Below are 19,731 nucleotides of genomic sequence, written 5' to 3' on the forward strand. Positions count from 1 at the left end.
AGATTTCACAGAAGAGCTGAAAATAAAGCCAATGCAGAAATGCCTCAAAGCTGCAGCTTCTCAAAAGGCCCTTTGAGGCCGCCTCCAATACTGATTCAATCTCCATAGATTCTCAAAATATCCAAATTTACAGCACAAATAAAGATGTTTGGAAAAATGGATTTTGTGTTTTTAGCATGCAAACTGTATCCTTCTTTAAACTCGGTTAAAGGTTAAACTTATGGATCATTAAGGGTGTGGCCGCTTTGAGTTTAAGGTTATGAGTCTCTACTGAAAGACACTGTAAGGAGTCGTCTGTACACCTGTTTTGGCAGATATAGTTTGGTTTGAGACTGTTCACCAAAATTAACATCTCATTGGCTAACAGTTGCATACCGAGCCAGCAAACACAGATGACAGGATTTCTATACAATTTTGCTTTTAACTTCTGTCGTAAAATACTTTTTTTTTATTGCATTACTTTTCTCCAGCAAATATTTTATCTAGAGAAGGGGTCTCGAACTCCAGTCCTCGAGGGCTGGTATCCTGAAACCTTTCCATGTTTCTCTTTTCCAACACACCTGAATAAAATTAGTAGGTCACTAGCAAGAGTATAGAACTTGACTGCATGTTGAAGTGGCAAACACTAATCCTACTCAAGTAAATTTAAGTCAATGTTAAGTGTTTGGAAAAATTTACTCCTAAAAGTACTTTTATTGCACCATGTTCATTCACTCACGAGCTGCTGTAACATGAATCAAATGGCTGAATTGCCACCTAAGTTCTATCCAGTTGTTAAGTGATGACGTGGCGAATCCTACTTCCGGGCCTAAAGTAGTCTGCGTTTAATATGGCTTTTGTGTTGTTAACATGTTTAATGTTATGTATTTTCTTCTATTTAATCTCAAAAAGCTCCTAAAACAGTCAGTGATCACTGTTGACCTCCCTCAGCTTTTATTACCGCTAATCATTTATTTAAACTCAGTTTTTAAAACCTTAGGATGTAACTACAGCCCAGCCCAGCCCATGCAGCAGTATATGAATGACTAACCTCGTATTGTGGATGGATTATCTCAGTTGTTCTCCTGGCTGAAGTTTGGTCCTTTTACACCATCCTGCCATGCGATTACATTTGTTCCTGACCACCGAGAACACTCACGGTAACTTTTATCGAGTGGAAAAAAAGTTAGCTTGTTTATATGCTATGCTAACATAGCTGTGTCGCTAGCGGTCACGTAGCACATCATTATATACCAGCTAGCCAAACTTCAGTAAGCCTACAAATGTCACTGCTGTTTAGTTCTCTGTCTACATTTATGTTGGAAGTGATAACAGAGCTGTACGTTTTAATTTGTTTCCAAAACCCCCAGTCAGGACATGCTATATTGTATTTAGATAGAAGCTAGCGAGCTAACTTCCTGCTAACTTCTAACTCCGTTAAATGTCATAAATTCCGTTTTCTTGGATGCCTGGATGTTAAACTCAATCGTTACACCTGGTAGAGCAGAACGCTGATCATTTTATTATAGATGAAAGACTTTAGACAGTTTTTCAACTCTCAGTAATGCCATAGTGATCGTTTGATATATGGACCTGTAGCGGAGTTTAGGCCCAGACACGGCTAGTGACGTCAGACTGAACAACCGGATAGAGTCTTGCTAATGTCCTACTAATTGTGTTCAGGTGTGTTGCAACTGGGACACATGGAAAGGACACCGGACCTCGAGGACTGGAGTTCGAGACCAGTATCCCACACACATACTGTCAGTATCAGCAGTACACTGCAATAGCAATTAATTTTGTACAAGTGAAAATAAATGCACCACAAACATCAAAAACAACTTTAACTGAAATGTTAGTTTTTTTTATTTCTTCAAATGTGGTAAACGTCTTGCTTATAAAATGTTTGTACGCTGGTTTGTTTTTTATAGTATTTCAAATGGCCAGAAATGCATCACACAAACCCGGTGTCTACATCTGTACAAACATCGACAAGAGTTTGGGTGAGAGGTTAGGGAAAGGTCAGTCGTCTCGTCAGAAATTAAAATCCTCCTGTGCCTCTGTAAGTGTGCATGTGTTTGGCGTGCCCCCGTGCTCGTCTTGCGCATGTGTCTATATGAATGAGAGTGAGGACCAACCTTCAACGTGGAGGTCAGTATGCGGAGGCGGTGCAGGCGCTCGTTGAGATGAGGGTCAGCGGCCCTTCGGAGAAATGACTGCCTGAACTCTGACTGACCTTTGGACTCCGACCCCCGACCCAGAGGACAGACCCCACCCTGCTCGCACGCACGAAACAGGTCGCCCAGCGAGGCACCTTCACTGCCACCTTCAGAGCAGTCAGAGGGGAAACAGAGACCCGCACATTTAATGTTGAGTTGAACTCTTTGCTTCACATCTGTTACAGGATTAGAAGCTAAAAGGCCGGGGAGCGCCTTAAGTTATATCTCAGATCAACCACTGGAGGACAGCAGCACACCTCGACACATCTACGACATTGTGTAATGATTTGTATTAGTCACAGCAGGATTATTAACGAGGAGAAAATCCTGTCAGCCTCAGGGACACCCTCATCACTTTGGCAGTTTTATTTCCTTGCTCACATTATAATTGATTGTTCAATCCATTCCCTAACAAATGCAACATATATCATGCTATTACATAAATCAGTCTTATTTACTCTTGCAGTCCTTTCTTTTCATATGCTGCTTGCCTCACCTTGGCAACAGGAGCACCGTGGTGTCATTAGCCTCATTACATCAATGTATGACTGCAGTGTGCTCTGCTTCAAGCTGATGATGATTTAAATGGATATGTCTGTGCCTGAGAGCAGTTTTTATATATGGCACATGTGCTGACATCTTCACCTTAAAAAGAAATTTCCTTTTTCCCCCTCCCCCTCAGTCTCTAGTGGCTGTCATTCACAGCGAGACACATTTTTGCGCTCTGCTGTTACCCAAAAAATGCATCACTGAGAGCAGCACCAGCTTCTTCTACTGAGTTAATCCCCAACATAAAATATTTTGTCCTTCAGTGAAATCGAGAAGGTCAAACATGCAATTATTTTTTTCCAGATTTGATCATTCCAGCTCGTTGTGTCAGTGGCTAGAACTAGCTCAGAATTAGCTGTCATTGTATGAAACACCCGAGCCCCCGTTATTATGGAGCAATATTAAGTACTTGGAAGTATTTTCCCTCATTGAGCTCTTGCAGTGAAAATAGCGTGCAGCACATAGCAATTCAACAAATGTCATGAAAACCAGACTGTATATAAAAGCTAGACATAGTCATCGTGGCATCACCCATTGGTTTTGGACTACAGAAAACCTCAATCTTGGTGTTTTTGCTCCCACAAGTTACTGAATTTGAAAGCCCTAAGTTATAAGCTAAGGGTAGTGAGCATGTGTAGCAATCTGCATCCAAAAACCACACAGGTACAAAGCATAGACACGGATACTGGTGCTTAGAAACCGATAATTGGTGCTTAGTAACAGACTGATAAAATACTAGAATTTCACTTAGAATGAACTGTAACTCGCAGCAGGCCATATCATTTTTGGCATTTAATTCAATTAAATGGCTCTAAAAGGTTAAAACACAGCTTTGGGCCAGCCTCAAGTGGTCAAGAGAGGAACTGCAGTTCTGCAGTGGGGAATTTTGCATTGGCTTTAGTTTTCATCCACAGACGTGGCTGCTTGCAGTCTCATAGCAACATAATGAAATTCTGTTGTTAAAAGAAGTTTTCAAAGTTTGAATTGTGAGGCTTTTTTCTTGCTTTCAGACAAAGCAGCAACCTCACTAATGGCCCTTAAAGAAGACCATGTAGCTTGGGAACGGCTGGTTTAAACCATTTGTGCAATCCTTTAGGAGAGCTCATTATTCTCCCCTATATAACATTTCATATGTTTCTCTGTTATTTGAATTTATTTTTTTCTAATGCAACACTGCTTGTTTGGTAGCTAGTTTTAACTGTTAAATTGCATCAATGTTCAGATGTTGTGGCTGGTTCATAGTCTGATTTAAAGTATTTTCGCTTTATTTTTATTGCCTAAAATCTCTGTGTACTGTATAATGAATGCTGCTTTTGTCTTTACTGTAGTGTTGATTTGGTGTTAAAACATAGTGAATAAAAATAATGCTTCCGGATTAGCTTTAAGCTCTCTGTGCCCTTGTAAGCATTTCACACCAAAAGCCTGATCCAGCATGAACTCACCGTTGTGTGTTTGCTGTTCTTCTTTTGCAGGCGGTGCGAGGAGCGTGTGGAGGTTGCTGTCTCGTGGCAGTGTGAAGCTGCGGGGTTTCCCTCCCTGGGTTGCCATAGGAATCAGCCTCTGCATTGCCATGGGCAACGGGACATTCCTCGGAGCAGGAAGAGTGTAAATGGCTCCGGCCATCATTGAGCCACCACCTGGCTCAGCAAAGACGGCGTCCTCTGCAATGAAAAGAAAATTGATTTGCTGTTATTTGAGTCATGAATGCAACATGACTCATTTCTTTAAAAGAACACTCTGTTCAATACAGTAACATTTATTTTAAATATATTCTGACTGAATCAGAGACACATTGCTATTCCAGCTTTAAAGCCACTGTCCACATTGGAGCATCAGAAAGAACACTTAACACATACATTACTATTAAACACAAGATCATATATAAAACACACAAGCTTCAAGCTGCATCAGCAGCTGCACAAAATATTTGACAAATATCATTGCAGGCAGGGGTCAAAGTTGATTTTAATGAGGGAGAGCTGAAGCTGATGATCACAGATGATAGCAGACAGTTTTCATGGGGGCGCTTTCTTGAGCAGAGAGTAGTTCCTGTCAAAACACTAGAAATTCTGCTCTGTGTATGGACCTTTCAAAATTTTAATGGCACACTTTCTGGAAAAGCTTTCTTGTTCTTGGTATTAATAAAATAACAATCTAAGATATAGCAAATTTAAAAAAAAAAACACTTTTTTTGCAGTTCTGTTACTTTTAGTGAAGCAACCATTTTGTTAAATTTGATGGGGTAAAAGTACAAAGGTATAATATACAGTATATATAAGTATATATAATAAGTCTATATTTCTATATAAGACACTGCTATACCAGACCATATTGTACAGAATTAATTATTAATTAATTCACTCATTTATTTTATAGCTCAGGGAAAAAAAATGGCATTCCTGGTACAGGTAGATACAGTATTGAAGATGGACATAACTAATATGATGTCATCATGTTATCATGATGTCATCCACTGATTTCTACAGGCTTGTTTTGAAGCCTCAAGATGAGCATTTCCACTGTTGTCATCTTGTTTTTAAAACAAATGTGATAGGAAGGGGCGTGCCTTACTGTGAAATTGATTGCTCATTGACTCTATCCACAACTATCGCCATCTTTTGGCCTTGAGATAAAATGCAGGCTTAAGGCACTTTCACACTGGTTTAATTTTTCCAAGCAAATGCTACGTCTATGTTTCATAATGTCAGTGCATGGAATAAGAGTTTGCATGACAGAAAACAGAGGGTGGAGACATAAAAATTGAAGCTGTACTTTCTTTTGGCCGAAACACAGTCACACCATTTAACCTACATGTACCTCAGACATTCCCCTCTTGAAAGAGCTGGACTGCCATAGATGTTTACTGTATACTAAATAAGAACAATAAAGAACTGGTTGTTATCAAGCGAGCTAGCTAAATATGAGACACTTTGATTTAGATTTAATAACTAATGAAAAACAAACTTTACACTTTATAATTAAATGACACTAATCCATTTTTAGATTTTTTTTGCCATCTTGGAAAGAATATGTTTTTTCACCTATATTGCAACAAACCACTATGAGGGGAAGATCTGGGAAACATGTTGGTGTGCAGAAACACATTGGGTTTTCATTCTTTCTGTAGAACATAATCACAGCTTAAACAGAAGTCACTAACACTGATGTGTTCAAGCAACTGAATTGGAATTTGGGCACTACCAAGTGGTCCAGTTTGAAGGTAGTGCAGTCCAGCCTCGGTCAATGGCGTCTCAATCAGGTCCTGCCAAGAGCGCCTCTGCGATGATGAAGAGCGGCCCGGGGACCCTGTCTCACTACTGCCCCCAGCAGGACTGGAGCGGTACTACAGAAAACAACAGATAAACAAATTATTCAGTAGACTTACCAGATGCAATCAAAGCATGTGGTCCCATATGAAGGCAGCTCCTATATTACAAATTGTAGTTTATTGTTGGTAAAATGTATTTCTCTAAACATAATATGCTAATTAGGAAACAGTCTGTTGCACTATATTCATCATCTTCTAGAGTCTGAACTTAGGAACAAAATCTATTTGATATAATTTATACGGTAATTGAAATCAAGAGTCCCACACTATAGTTAGTAATAGTATACCACCATCAGTTGGCTGAACCATTGATATACATGCAAAGCTGGGTGGATCCACGCTTTACTTGTTCTTTTAACATCAGAATGTCACAGCAGAACTATGTAATGGTTGTGTGGAAAAATCTCAGTGGATCAGTACTTTCTGAAATATTGAGACCAGCCTGTCAATAACTATCCCACATTCAAAGTCACTTCTTACCCATTCTGATGCTCTTTTTAAACTTCAGAAGGCCTTCTTTCCCATGTCCGCATGCTTAAACGAACTGAGTTAATGTCATGTGATTAGCTAACTATGCATCAGCATTAAATAGCAGTTGAATAGATGAATGTAGTAAAGTGGCTGGTGAGTGTAAATTCAGACTAAAAAGCACATTCATGCTCCGAAGTCGAAAGAACAATTTCCGAACTGTTGAAATGAGACCATTAAACTCAGGTAATATTAAACATCATCACACACCTCTACAGGATCACATCTGTACTGTACGTCGCTGCTGTTGCTGCCCCCTGCTTTTCTGCCACTGTGTGTGGTGCCTCCCCCAAGAGGACCAGGGTGGTACTGCGGCTCTGCAGCTGCAGCAGGGGGCTCGCCACAAAGGAAGTCCTCTTGGGATGAGCGAGAGCGAGACGTCTCTGTGGAAGACAGCCGAGTGGTCCGACCTCCTTCCAAGTAGGCGCTCATCTGATAGAGAAAAAGGAAGGGAGACAATGTGGCAGACATCAAATGATCGCCTTGTTTCATTCAACCATATGACACACTTCAAAGAAAGGATTTCATCAGCATGCCTGCCTGATTGAGTAAGTGTGTGATATGGTAGGTGAGAGACAAGAAGACAAAGCAGAGGGGTGTTTGAGTGACTCTATTATTATCTTAAAACTTAGCAGCCTGTGTTTTGTAACTTCAATTACATGGACAAGGTGCTGTTGGTGTTTCCTTTCTTTTACCCTATGATTAAAAAAAACATAGCCCAGGACAGAGATGCATGATGTACAGCAACCCATTTCAACTTCAAATATAGCAACATTTATGTTTAATATAGCCTCAGCACTATCTGTACTTATTGCTTTATTGGCAATAATTCCAACTGTTACAGTGGACTAGGAAGCACAAGGCCTCAATTTAGCCTCCGAGTACAATATCTACCTTGTGAGAGATGCAATACAGTTTACAGTGTGTGTGTGTGTGTGTGTGTGTGTGTGTGTGTGTGTGTGTGTGTGTGTGTGTGCGTGTTTGAGAGAGAGTGACTCACTGATGGAGGCCGTGGGTAGGTGTCATATGGAGGTGGGGGACTGTCCTGTTTGGGGCTGGAGGCAGCGTCATCCTCATGTTCACTTTCACTCCAGTAATCTACAGGAAACCCACCCACATACTGTCAGATCCATCCGTACACATACATCTAGTGTATTTGTAGTATCATGCACATTTTACATATTAGCTTAGAGTGTTGTTTCTTAATGGGAACCAATTACACTTTTCCTTATTTTCTGTCATTTATTAAACTGATGGATGCTCATATTAAACATGATTGAAGTGATGAATAATCAGTAGTCAGTGTACACCGTAAAAAAAAGAAAATCCTAAAAAAACAGTAATATTCCAGCAGCTGGGGGCAAAAATAATACCAGAAAATAACAGAAAATAACTTTCTCATGAAAATAAGGTTATTTTCAGTAATGACAATACAGTTTGTTGCCCTAATTTTACATGGGATTTTGCCTTTTTCAAGTGCTTTTAAACATTAAATTAGGAACACTTTAATGTGATTAAACAATGAAATTACCTATAAACAAGGTCAATGAATGCGGCAATATGAATAATAATACTTAAATGTACAGAAATATACAGTTAACAGTTGGTTTAAATAATAATGGATTGCATTTATTTTGAGACCCTCAAAGCGCGTTACAATTCCACTTTATAATCCCCCCTCTGGCCATCACCAGTAGGTGGTAGGTGAAGTGTCTTGCCCAAGGACACAACGACCGAGAGTGTCCGAGCCGGGGCTCGAACCAGCAACCTTCTGATTACAAGGTGAACTGCCAACTATTGAGCCACAATCGCCCTAAATGACAATAATAATTATTATTATTGATGTAAAAAAAGTTTATAAGAATCATTTTATATATTTTTCCATAGCATTACATTTGAATTTAACAGTTCAATCTTTTAAATAATGGACAAATATTTGTGAAATTATGGTCCATTTGTGAAAGTATTTTAACAATCTAAATATGCATATGTACAGACAAATATATTTAAAAAAAATAAAATTATGTTTTATTACATTTACAGTGATTTTACGTTAATTTACATTTGGAATGTAAAATCACAGTCTATTTATGTAAATTTAATGATATTCTAGAAGAACAGTACAAAACTGTAAAATACACAGTAAAATACTTTTATATTACTTTTTTTTTTTTTTTTTACAATGTATGTAGATATTAGAAAAAGTTCAGCCCTGTTTGACATTTTGTTGTTGGTTTTTGTCCTTCTCTTGGCTCTATATGATGACACTATAGTTATTTCTAACATGGCCACATCAGGTACATTGCTCTGGCTCTGAGCAAATTAGCGCAATCAACCTGCTGTTCAAACCTTCTGTTTGCTAGTGGAAGCCTCTTAGTGATTCTGTTGGGTTTTTACTTTGCAAAGTAATGTGGTTAAGATGACTATTGATGGGAACTGGTGCTATATGAATCAAATTCTTTTGAATCAAATCAAAAGGGAGGGCAGCCTCATGGTAGAAGAGCTAGGATAATCTGAAGAGCTGCATAAAATAAAGTAAATGGATAAATATAGTATTTATTATTTATTATTTATTTGTACTAAGTATTCCACCATTTTCTTTCCATTTATCCACCTGTCTATTGATTTACCTTCCATTCAGCCATCGGAATACCATGAGAGATAGAAAACATGCCCCAAGTACATCTATCAGGTTAACATCTTATCAGGCATTTTGTGCCACAGTTCCCAGATGGAGTTGGAGGTTGAATTCTTGTTTGTCCCACATAGCAAAATTGGTATGGCTCGGATCTGGCCAACACAATGTGCTTACACATAACCCACATACCGCAAAGAATGACGGTGGCCCAGATCTGGTTTGCCAGAGGTGGCCCACACATAGGCCAGCACAAGGCCAGCTGCAGACACACTGGTGGTCCTGTGCTGGCCCAGAACAGTTTCAGCTCTGGCAACAGATGTCAGCCTAATGTGTACGTTAATCAAACCACAACATGTGCCGGAACATAATAGTGCAAAAATAACATGACAAAATTCCATTCAGACAGTGAATGGACTGATTCTTACGTAGCACTTTTCTACTCTCCTGGATTACTCAAAGTGCTTTATACAACATGCCACATTCACCCAATCTCTCTAAACTGAGTGCTTCCTAACTACATTCATACATATTCACAGGCTTGACATACAGACTGGAGGAGCCAGGAATCAAACTACTAACCCTCTGATCAGAAGGTGACCTGCTCTACCCCTGGAGCTACAACCACCCGGCAGTAAACATGACTAAACCCTCATTAGGTTTTGGATGAAGTGTACTCTCACAAACCTGTCAAACCTGCATTTGAAACATTGGCTACCATAGCGGTATAGTATTGCAACATGGCATTTGGGTCCTCTAACTAAAATAGGAAAATGGGAACATAAATAGTGCCATCATTGCCAGACCTGGCCCACATCTGGTTGACATACACCCTGCCATGACACCAGTCAGTCAGAAGTGCCAGCTTGACACCAGATCCGGGACAGACCTGTCTGCTATGTGGGGTGATTTTAGTTTTGTTTCCTGTTCTGGGTTTATTTTATGTTTTTACTCACTTTTCATTTTCAAATATTGCCTAGTATTTTCAGTCATTCACTTTTGGTTACATGTTGCTACTGTTTGACTTTATAGACTAATGTTTCCCTCTATCTTGACCTTGTATGCTTTCTCTTGTGTCAAGTTTACTCTTGTTTCATGTGCTTTAGTTATGGTTGCAGTTCACTTCTAGTTTTACTTGTCTACTTGTCTCTTGTGTCACACTTTTAATTTGACTGTTATTGTCTAGATTAGTTTCAGCTCTATATATTCCCTATTCCCATTCCTATTCCCTGATTACCTTTTGTGTGTATAAATAGCCCTGTCTCTCCTTTGTTCTTTTGTTCTGTTTACTGTTCCTGATCTCCTGGGACTAAGTTTTAAATCTGGATTACAACTATTAAAATTTTGGCTTTTTATTGAAACTCTGAATGAGGATCTTGCATTTTGGTCCTCACTCCACAAGTAGAATGGATGTTTTGCTTTGAGTATTTAATACACAAAAAACCTTTGATATAGCAACAATAATTCATTTGCTACGAGTCAGCAACCAACTGACATGTAAATCTTGAAAAAAAAAAAAAAAAACAGAGAGAGGGGGGGAAAAAAAGAAGAAAAAACTGTGATGTTTATTCATAGCTAAGTTTTTTAAACAGACACGAGGGCCAAAAAGCTCATTGGTTATTCTACCCATGAACAGTTTTCTTTTTTTTAAAAAAACTATTAGAACTGAACACACAAAAAAATCTTTAATCTAAGCTTTTCAAAAGTCTCAGAGTATTCTGCAGCCTCTGGCTAACCATGTTCCAGACATTTCTTTTTTTTTAGAATTTTTTTAATGCTTCAGATTTTATGTGGAACATAGTAAAGGATCAAAAACTGTTCAGACTAAACAGTTAAAACCAAATTATTAACAACTAATATGTCTTAAAATATTTGGTAATAAAAACAAACATCCTTTTTAATCATTAAAAAAAAACCACTTTTTTCTTTTCGTATAAATGGTATGAATGATGGCATTTTATTCCCCTGGCTTTTGTGGCTTTGTTTTCAACATTTTTAGACCCAACTAGCTTCACCTCATTACCATCCAAAACCTTGGGGGTATTGAGTTGATTATCTTTGCTTATGTCCAAAGTTATAGTTCAAATACTTTTACCCAGATTATAATGTCATTTACCTGGTTTGCTCACTATTAACATTTAGCTAAATTCAAACTAACCTTGTAAATTATTCTTTTCTTCCCAGGACCTTAAAAAAACCTGGAAAACATGTACATTACTTCACATTTCGTCAGTGGAGTGAAGAATGTGGACCGCTTTTAAGTGAATGGTTCCTCTGCGCTTGTTAGTTTTTGAGAACTGAAGGAGAATATATTTCCAGAAATAGCTAATTGCATCACATTACCAAGCGGATGAAAAATAACTGTTTGGTTTCTGAGTGCCTGGGGGTGTAATGAAACAGTCATGTGTGGTACGGGGTCATTAGTTGCCCATTAACAAATTTTTCTCCCAGTAAGCCCCTAGGAGATTTATCTGGCTATTCTGGGAATATAACAATAAGTTCAATAGGTATAGAAGTATTATTGTGTTGTTGGCTTAAGATGACATCCTACAGCAGCCATCGTTTGAAGAACCCTTCACCATGTCGCTGAATGAGCCCCTCACCCTGCTCCTGGCGTATCCTCTCTCGCTCTGCATAGCCTACAGCGGCCATGTTGAGGCGACTCAGCCACCTAACAGAAGGGGGAACTAATTAGATTATCTCATAATGTACGCAAACAAATAATTAAACATTAAAATAACAATTTCGCTTGGGGTCCCAAAGTCTCACAGTGTACATAAATAATCACTTGGGAAAAAATGATTACTTCTTTTTATTTTAATTTTTTGTTTTTTTTTAAGTTTGAAACGATATTGAGCTGCTCTGATCTACAGCATGATAACTACATCATATAAGTAAATAGGTATATCAAACATGGTTTAAATGTTATGTAAGACATGGATGAACAAATATATACATATTTTGTTTAAAAAAAGTCAGTAACAGACAAAAACAGGTACATAGGTATAATATATTATCCTTAGTATGTTGTGACTCATAAAAAAATTGGCCACCTATAAAAAAATGGCCTCTGTGAAAATGTCTTAAAATTTTTGATACTAAAAACAAATTCCCTTTTTAAACATTAAATAAAACACTTTTTTCCCCCTTTTTACTTGAAGGGTCTTTTGTGGTGTTTAGCCACCCAGCTGGAAGTCTGCCCTACTCTATAACCTTCACCCTGCACACACTCCTTTACCTGTTCATGTCATCCACTCCATCTGCTGCAAAGTAGAAACTCTTGACCTTGGGGTGGCAAGCTTTGAAAGCACTAGAGGGATAGAGGGTGTTATTTTTGCAGGCACACATTCATACATTCAAGAGCATGTGATCTGCACGTAACATACACATATATATGCAAGAGACCTGCGTTTGTTAAGCACTTACTACTTCTTGCGGCATTCACTGGCTCGATCGATCTTAAATTCTGGAAGACTGACAAAACCTTCGGCTTTTTCATCCTGAACAAAGAGCGAGGAGAAAGAAATGTTTAAAAAAAAAGACAGACAGCAAGCCAAAAAAAAAGAAAAAAAAAGAAAAAGAGGATGGCTAAAAAAACTGTTGATTTCATGTGTTCACTCTCTGTTTTTCCAAATGCACATTATTTTTTCTAAGTCTGACTGAACAGGAAGAGGTTGATGAATGTCAGATTAAATAAAGATAAGACTTTAAAACCTAACAGCTCTCTGGTCAGCCACTGACGGGGTTTGCACTGACAGTGTTAAGAAGCGAATTCTTGCCAGCTTTTTTTTTTCTGGTTTATTTAGCCATAAACCAGAGAACTAGAAGGGGGAAAAAGTGATGGTGGGATAAAAAAGAATGTTAAAAATAAATAAAGACGTTACGCTAATGTTGATACAAATTAATCAAATTATATAAATAAGTTTGACTTTACAGTCATGTGCAAAAAATGTAAGAGTTCTGTCAATTCCATGGTTTTACATATCGGGCAAAAAAAAGAGAAATTACTCTTAAAGTTATTTAAATCCAACCTCAGGCGTATACCACATTTTACTACATATACCACTATTTCATTATTTATTTAAGTCACAACACAGAAGTAGTGTGTAGAAAAACAAAGTACACCCCGTGATACAGTAGCTCATAAAACCACTTTTGACAGCAACAACTTGAAATAATGATTTTATGTATGACTTTTTCTGTCTCTCCCATTGTTTCTCTGACCCACTCTTCTTTACAACATTGCTTCAGTTTCAGTTTAGTTGAAGAATGCATTGTATTTGTTTATACACAGCTCTCTCTCAACCCTCCACCACCTCCATCTTGACAGCTGTCATAAGGTGTTTGTGCTTGTTAAGACCAAGCTCAAAAGCCAAAACAGAAATATGGAGACTGTCACCAGAGTTTTAAAAATGTACTTTATTTTTATCATTATATAATTTTAAATTGCAAAGAGAAAAGAGGTTGCAGAAGGGCCTAACACCTCACACATAACTTTAGTTGACATCTTCAAACATGGATATGAGGATCCCAAGTTGCTGCACAGAGCAAACAAAAGTAACATGTGACCAGCACATAGATGAGCACAACAGCCACAAATCAAAAGGATTACTCAGTAAGTAATTACTCAGACAATTACTACAACACAAACCAAAAGCATCAACCAACAATCCCAACCATGTGATCTGTTCTTGCCATCACACAAACAGTCACACACCAAGCGGCCCTATGCCACAACAAGTTACTTTGATCTAGAAAATTCAGTAAAGCAAGCGTACTAGTGACCAACCCCAAATGAAGTGCAATATCTACGCAATTTAAAGAAATGTTTTTGGCCGTCACCTGGCCAACAACACTCACAAGTGATCCAACAAAAGTAGCCAGCTTTTCCACAACACTAAAGGTCACAGCACAAAGCACTCACCTCATCATCTGGCATCCATAAACACTTATTTACTAGATGTAGATGTTTGAGGCAACTTTGAACGCAAACTCAAGAGCAGGCAGCAGATCAGAGATGCAGTCTACAAGAAAACTCTGAAGTCTGAATCCCCACCCAGGATAACCACCAAACTTAATAAACTAAACCACCAAACAGGTACTACAGTGGACAGGCAGCACAGCCACCCAGCTGAAACACATTTGCTAAGGAGAGTTTTCTCAATCACAGCTAACACCTTAATCATCACTCAAAACCTCTGATGTTTTGTCTCCACAAACATATCTAAAGTGTCCAAAATATCCCGGACAAGCCCCCATTTATGTTACAACCTTTCTCAAAAGGAGCAACATAAATATGGAGTCTGACACCACAGTATAAAAAATAATAGATTTTATTTTAAATGACATAATAAGTTCGCTAAAACAGGTGGTACCACAGAGACAAAACTGGTGCGCCCCTCGAAAGCCTGGCAGCTGTGCCAGGTTTTGGACCTCACCAGGTGTAGTCAATTAGCATTTCAACCCAGGTAAGACCTGAAGACTCGTGCACTGCCACTGCAAAGGGAGCAGGTGTTGCAAAGGGGCATAACAGGTTTGATATGTTGTGTTTGATTTTTATCAAACATAATGCTGTGCATTATGTGCAAATATCTCTACTTTGGTCTCATCTGTCCAAAAAACATTGTCCCAGAAGTTATTATTTCATATATAATTTTGGAAATCTAAGCTGTGCTACCATGTTCTTTGCAGAGAGAAGAAGCATTGTCCTGGAAAACCTTCCACACAAATCATACTCATTCAGTTCTTTTCTAATTGTACTGTCATGAACTTTAACAGTTAAGATGCTAACTGAGGCAAGGAGAGTTTGAAATGCTTTGTTTAAATGTTATTTTTTAATAAATTCTCTGAGCTTTGCATGTACCTTGGAGTTAATTTGCATGAACAATTTGTGTTATTCATGCAAATTAACATGTTAGGGACCAAGTATATTATGTCTTGATACATACATCTTTAAATTAAAAGAAAGTATAGTTGTTGTTTTTTTTCACAAAACTATATGCAAACGTCTCCCACTGTCTTTATCACACACTAGCAGGAGGGCAGCTTCAAACAAAGCACATCCACTTGTATGGTGTTGTAGTTCTAGGTCCCGACTGTGGTAATGCCTCCTTTGCTAAAGCATCACTTTTGTGTCAGTAAAAACCTCAACATGAGTTTTGAGACATACCTCTTCATTGATGTACCAGTACAGGCAGTTGTCTTTCAGAACAAACCAGTACTTCTTCCATTTTTGAGAAAAGTAACCCTTTGCATCTCTCTTTCTCCACAGCCAACCCTCGCAGTCTCCTCTGCCCAGCGCCTTGCAGGAAACACGCCTCCGACTCAGCGAGGCCAAACTTCGTCCTGGAACAACATGGAGGAAATGTGAAGGCAGCGGAATTCACAGACAGAAAATGATCTCAAAACTAGAAGAAAGCACAAACTCAAAGAAGGAAAATGTGTCATTCAAAGGGTAGCACTAATGCTGCTTGTAAGTTCTCACTTCAGTGTGAATAAAATCTTTCACAAAATGTCACATCCTAATGTAGCAATGATTCTTGGCAATGCCTCAGTCTCTGGACTTGACAGAATGCTGCTGCACTGCAGTAAGCTAAGAGGTGTTTAATAAAAACTGCCTTTTCCTTCTGGCATAAAAGCCCTGTAACATTTTTCTCAGCAGGCTCCTCATTAAAGATTACCGGGGAAACTTGGCTCTCAGTCGAGGCCACGGAGAAACTTGCATAGTACTGGATGAAAAGTCTTTTAACATGGTTACAATACTCCATTTACATCTGTGGCAGTGCAGGTCTAAAGGAAACAGGATTCTTACACAGTGCATGACATGAAAAACTACACTTCAACTACGCATTGTGAAAAGATTTTGAGTCTGGAGATAATTAATAAGCTTTAGAACACCCCCACCCCACTCGACACACACACACACACACACACACAGACAGACAGACACACACACACCTTACATCCTCAAAATGCACAAAAGTGCTCTCGAATAATGATTATTCTTCATTTTCTGTGCAGCAGCTCCAGGCTATAAACTGATACCATCACCAATTTAGCTTTAAAAGAGAACTACTCGTTATAGAAAACGAAGATTTTTTTTTCTCTGATCCTCAACGAAAAGAGTTACTAATATTTCATTACACATTTGATAAGAGTACCACTTGGAGCAGTGGAACTGTGAATAAATCATTATTATCACACTCATTTTGAAACTTTGCTTTAATTGCGGTAAACAAACAAAGCCGTTGACCATACGTGCAGATGGAGCTAAAGCTTTCGCACAATGGCAGATGGTGAAACAAGCAAAAGGCCTCTGGAAAAAAACAAAAAACAATCCCTTTCAACATGTTAATCCTCGTTCGTGTGGTAGAAGAGAAAAAAAGGTTTGGTCAGATAGGGAAAAAAATACTGATGGCTGTGAGTAAAATTATCCAAAAAAAAGAAGAAAAAATCCTAATAAAGAATCAACTGAGTCATTTATGTAAATAAAACTAAAAAGGTAAGAACTGATGTTACAGTAATCATCCTGCAACGATAAATGTTAACGATGATATAGAGAAATGCTGGATTCGTGAATGTGTGCACACTGACTGAAAGCAAATTCGCCTGCAGTCCGGTCTGCAGCACGCTCATCAAAACATGCAAAATGGGAACAACGTGTTAAAATGCAAACACAGAGCTGTCTGCACAGACTGCATGAGTATGAAACGATTACAAGGTGAGAAAACTACCTCATAAGCAAATTATTAAAAAATTTTTACATCGATTTTTTTTGACTGTTTATTTCAACTGCTAAAACCATAAATCATGTTTTCTTTGGCTCAGCCCAAACTGTGAAATGCATGAAAAGCAATGAGGTTTTTCAATTATGCATTACCGTTAATAAATGATCACAAAAATGTGGAGAAATCGACTTTAATCTTGAGTATTACTGGAGCAATTTATCAGTTTATATAATAATGAATTTTTAAAGCCCACCATTCTTTAAAATCATTGATTATAGGAAAGCTCAGAAAACAGCTACAGTTCCCAACTTCTTAATTGTGGCCACTTGTTTATTTTAGCCTGAGTAACACAAAACAGAACGAAACAATGAGCAGTTTTTAAAACTGACGATATATTTCAGACTAAGTTACCACAAATATAAACATTCATTACATATTCACCATGTCTGTGTATTTACCACAGTGATGGAAAATGAAGGGGAACTCTTCATTTGGTTATAAGATCTACTTTCTTGTAGCTTCTTTGAGAGGTGAAAAGATGAAGAAGGGGCAAAAGTTCTTTCCATTTAGTTGTTGATGAAAGGTAAAAGATGTTTTCCTGATCAGATGAACATACAAACTGTCTGTGAGCCATTTAAGGACAACACAGCACTAGGACTTCAGTGGGTTAAATTTCATTCACTTTCATAAGAAGAAAAACAGCCTAGACAAAGGGGTTGGTTTGATCCATTGGCATTGTTTCTATAATAATGTTATATATGTACCTAAACTACTTGGGATACTAACCCTTACTACTGACAGCAGTTTTTTTTAGCTGTTGTTTGAAAGTAAAACTAGAGCTTGTTGATTCATATTGTACACTCTAGATAAAAGATGCCAGCAAAAAGTTAAATGAACCTCTAATGGCCAGCTGGTTATCTGTGTTCCCCCTTGATTTAAATCAATGTGTTTCACATTGAGCTTTCAAGCAGATCATTCACAAATTGGAGAGCTGTAAATGAAAGTTTTCCAAAAGTTCCCAAGGTCACAGAACAATTAAAACAAAGAGAGGAAATCACCCCAAATTACCCACTTAAACTCATCATTCAAAAAAAAATTTTTTTCTAGTTGGTCAGAGATTAGAAAACATGCAGTTCCGCTTGTGTTTCCAGTTTCTAGTTGTGTAAGTGATACTGTACTACACAGCTTTAGGTCTTCTGATATGACAAACTTTTCCACATTTGTCTCCAGATACATTGGATCCACTTAATATGCAAGAAGAGTTTGTTACAAACAAACAATGACTAAAACTAAATGTCCTGTCTTTTCTATATAATTGTCTTCCACATGGGATTTACTTGCCTTCAAAAATTGCTTTGGGAAGCATGAAAAACTGGAAATGTTAGATGTTCTCCTGCTAGCCAGTAAACCCTTCAGTCAGACCTCCAGTCCTGAGCATGATCATGGAGGAATTTGCCAATCTCTAAGCTGAAATATATGGGCAAGGGCAGCAGATGTGCATGAGCTGGTAATTATGGATGGTGTTTACACACATAAATATGAAATTAACTTAAAAATTCATCCATATGCTGACATCTAACACCAGAAAATTAAGAATCTACCACAAATCCTCTTATTGGGAGCAAATGCACCAGTAATTTTGCCCCACTCCTCCTCAGCTATGTGACTGCCTTCATTTTCATTATGACATTTTTATTTCAGTTACATGAGAGTTATAATTTCATATTTTTGAATTTTATTTGGAATTTTTGTTTTCCAGAGTGGGGTTTTTCTCATTTCAGTGTTAGGATTAAAGTGTTTAATTAGATTGAATTAGACATAAAAACTTTTCAGGGGTTCAGAACAGCTGTTACAATACAAGCACACCTTTTCTGATGATAGTTGACTCACATTAATGTAGTCTCAGTAAACATCTGTTCCAAAGCTTAGTTTATATAAAAAATGCCCTTCGCTTTTTAGATTTTTTAGTTTGGTCAAATTTGTCATCACAACCTTTCTTTAACTGAGTTTTCCCGAGTTAGTTTTGTGAGTGCAAAGTATCATTTCAGTTCAGATCAGTATCAAATAAAGTGTTACTATGACTGCTGGCTTTGTGAAGCAGCAGCTGCTCTCACATTCTTCCTGCTTCCATTAGTGGATGAGTGAAAAATCACAACTGGCAGCATCTGTTCACACCTAACAGGTGGCTTTCCTGCTTACCTTTATTCTTCTTCCTGTTCTTTGACTGCAGAGAGGAGGAGGAGGAGGACTGTTGGTATGTCTGAGAGAGGTTGGAAAGAAGAGGAAGAAGAGAGGGAGGGAGAGGCAGGCTGTCAGGATGAATCAGTGCCCTTTGTTTGCTGCAATGAATTCTGGGATATAAAAGATGACAGATCTTAGGGAGAGCAGGAGCGATGAGACGAGGAAAGGGGAGCTGAATCGTTCTCCCCGTTCTCTCATTATCTCTTCCTCACACACAGACACACATATGAGGGGATGGAAAAGTGAACCTCACGGAGGACATTAGCGACTTTCACACCTCTAAACATAGAACAGAAGGACAGGAGGGAGGTTCAGGTGACACAATAGGACGTCCAGGTGAGGGAGGACGTTTGTGTGTGTGTGTGTGTGTGTGTGTGTGTGTGTGTGTGTGTGTGTGTGTGTGTGTGTGTGTGTGAAGAAGCTCAGGGGAGCTGTGAGATTAAGCAGAGACTTCAGTAAGCAAAACATGAAGGACAAGCATCCAAAACAAGGGTATGTGAAGTCTGACAGTGAACCCTGACATGC

At 38.3% G+C, this 19,731-nt stretch overlaps 1 protein-coding gene across 1 annotated transcript in view; it reads right to left on the reverse strand.

The window, feature by feature from the left end:
* cnksr2a (connector enhancer of kinase suppressor of Ras 2a) overlaps positions 1-19,731 on the reverse strand; it is an 85,234-nt gene that overhangs the window by 2,888 nt on the left and 62,615 nt on the right. The window contains exons 14-23 of the mRNA XM_085362048.1: positions 19,165-19,225; positions 15,408-15,583; positions 12,665-12,738; positions 12,477-12,548; positions 11,842-11,909; positions 7,604-7,701; positions 6,814-7,035; positions 5,949-6,090; positions 4,190-4,408; positions 2,118-2,305 (exon numbers count right to left, since the gene is read on the reverse strand). Of these exons, the coding sequence (XP_085218174.1) occupies positions 2,118-2,305; positions 4,190-4,408; positions 5,949-6,090; positions 6,814-7,035; positions 7,604-7,701; positions 11,842-11,909; positions 12,477-12,548; positions 12,665-12,738; positions 15,408-15,583; positions 19,165-19,225 (1,320 nt within the window). The remainder of the gene's footprint in view (positions 1-2,117; positions 2,306-4,189; positions 4,409-5,948; positions 6,091-6,813; positions 7,036-7,603; positions 7,702-11,841; positions 11,910-12,476; positions 12,549-12,664; positions 12,739-15,407; positions 15,584-19,164; positions 19,226-19,731) is intronic.

This window comes from Diplotaxodon limnothrissa, linkage group LG9, assembly GCF_057381915.1.
Source record: "Diplotaxodon limnothrissa isolate DT_005_m linkage group LG9, D_limnothrissa_male_GT1.1, whole genome shotgun sequence".
NCBI lineage: Eukaryota > Metazoa > Chordata > Actinopteri > Cichliformes > Cichlidae > Diplotaxodon > Diplotaxodon limnothrissa.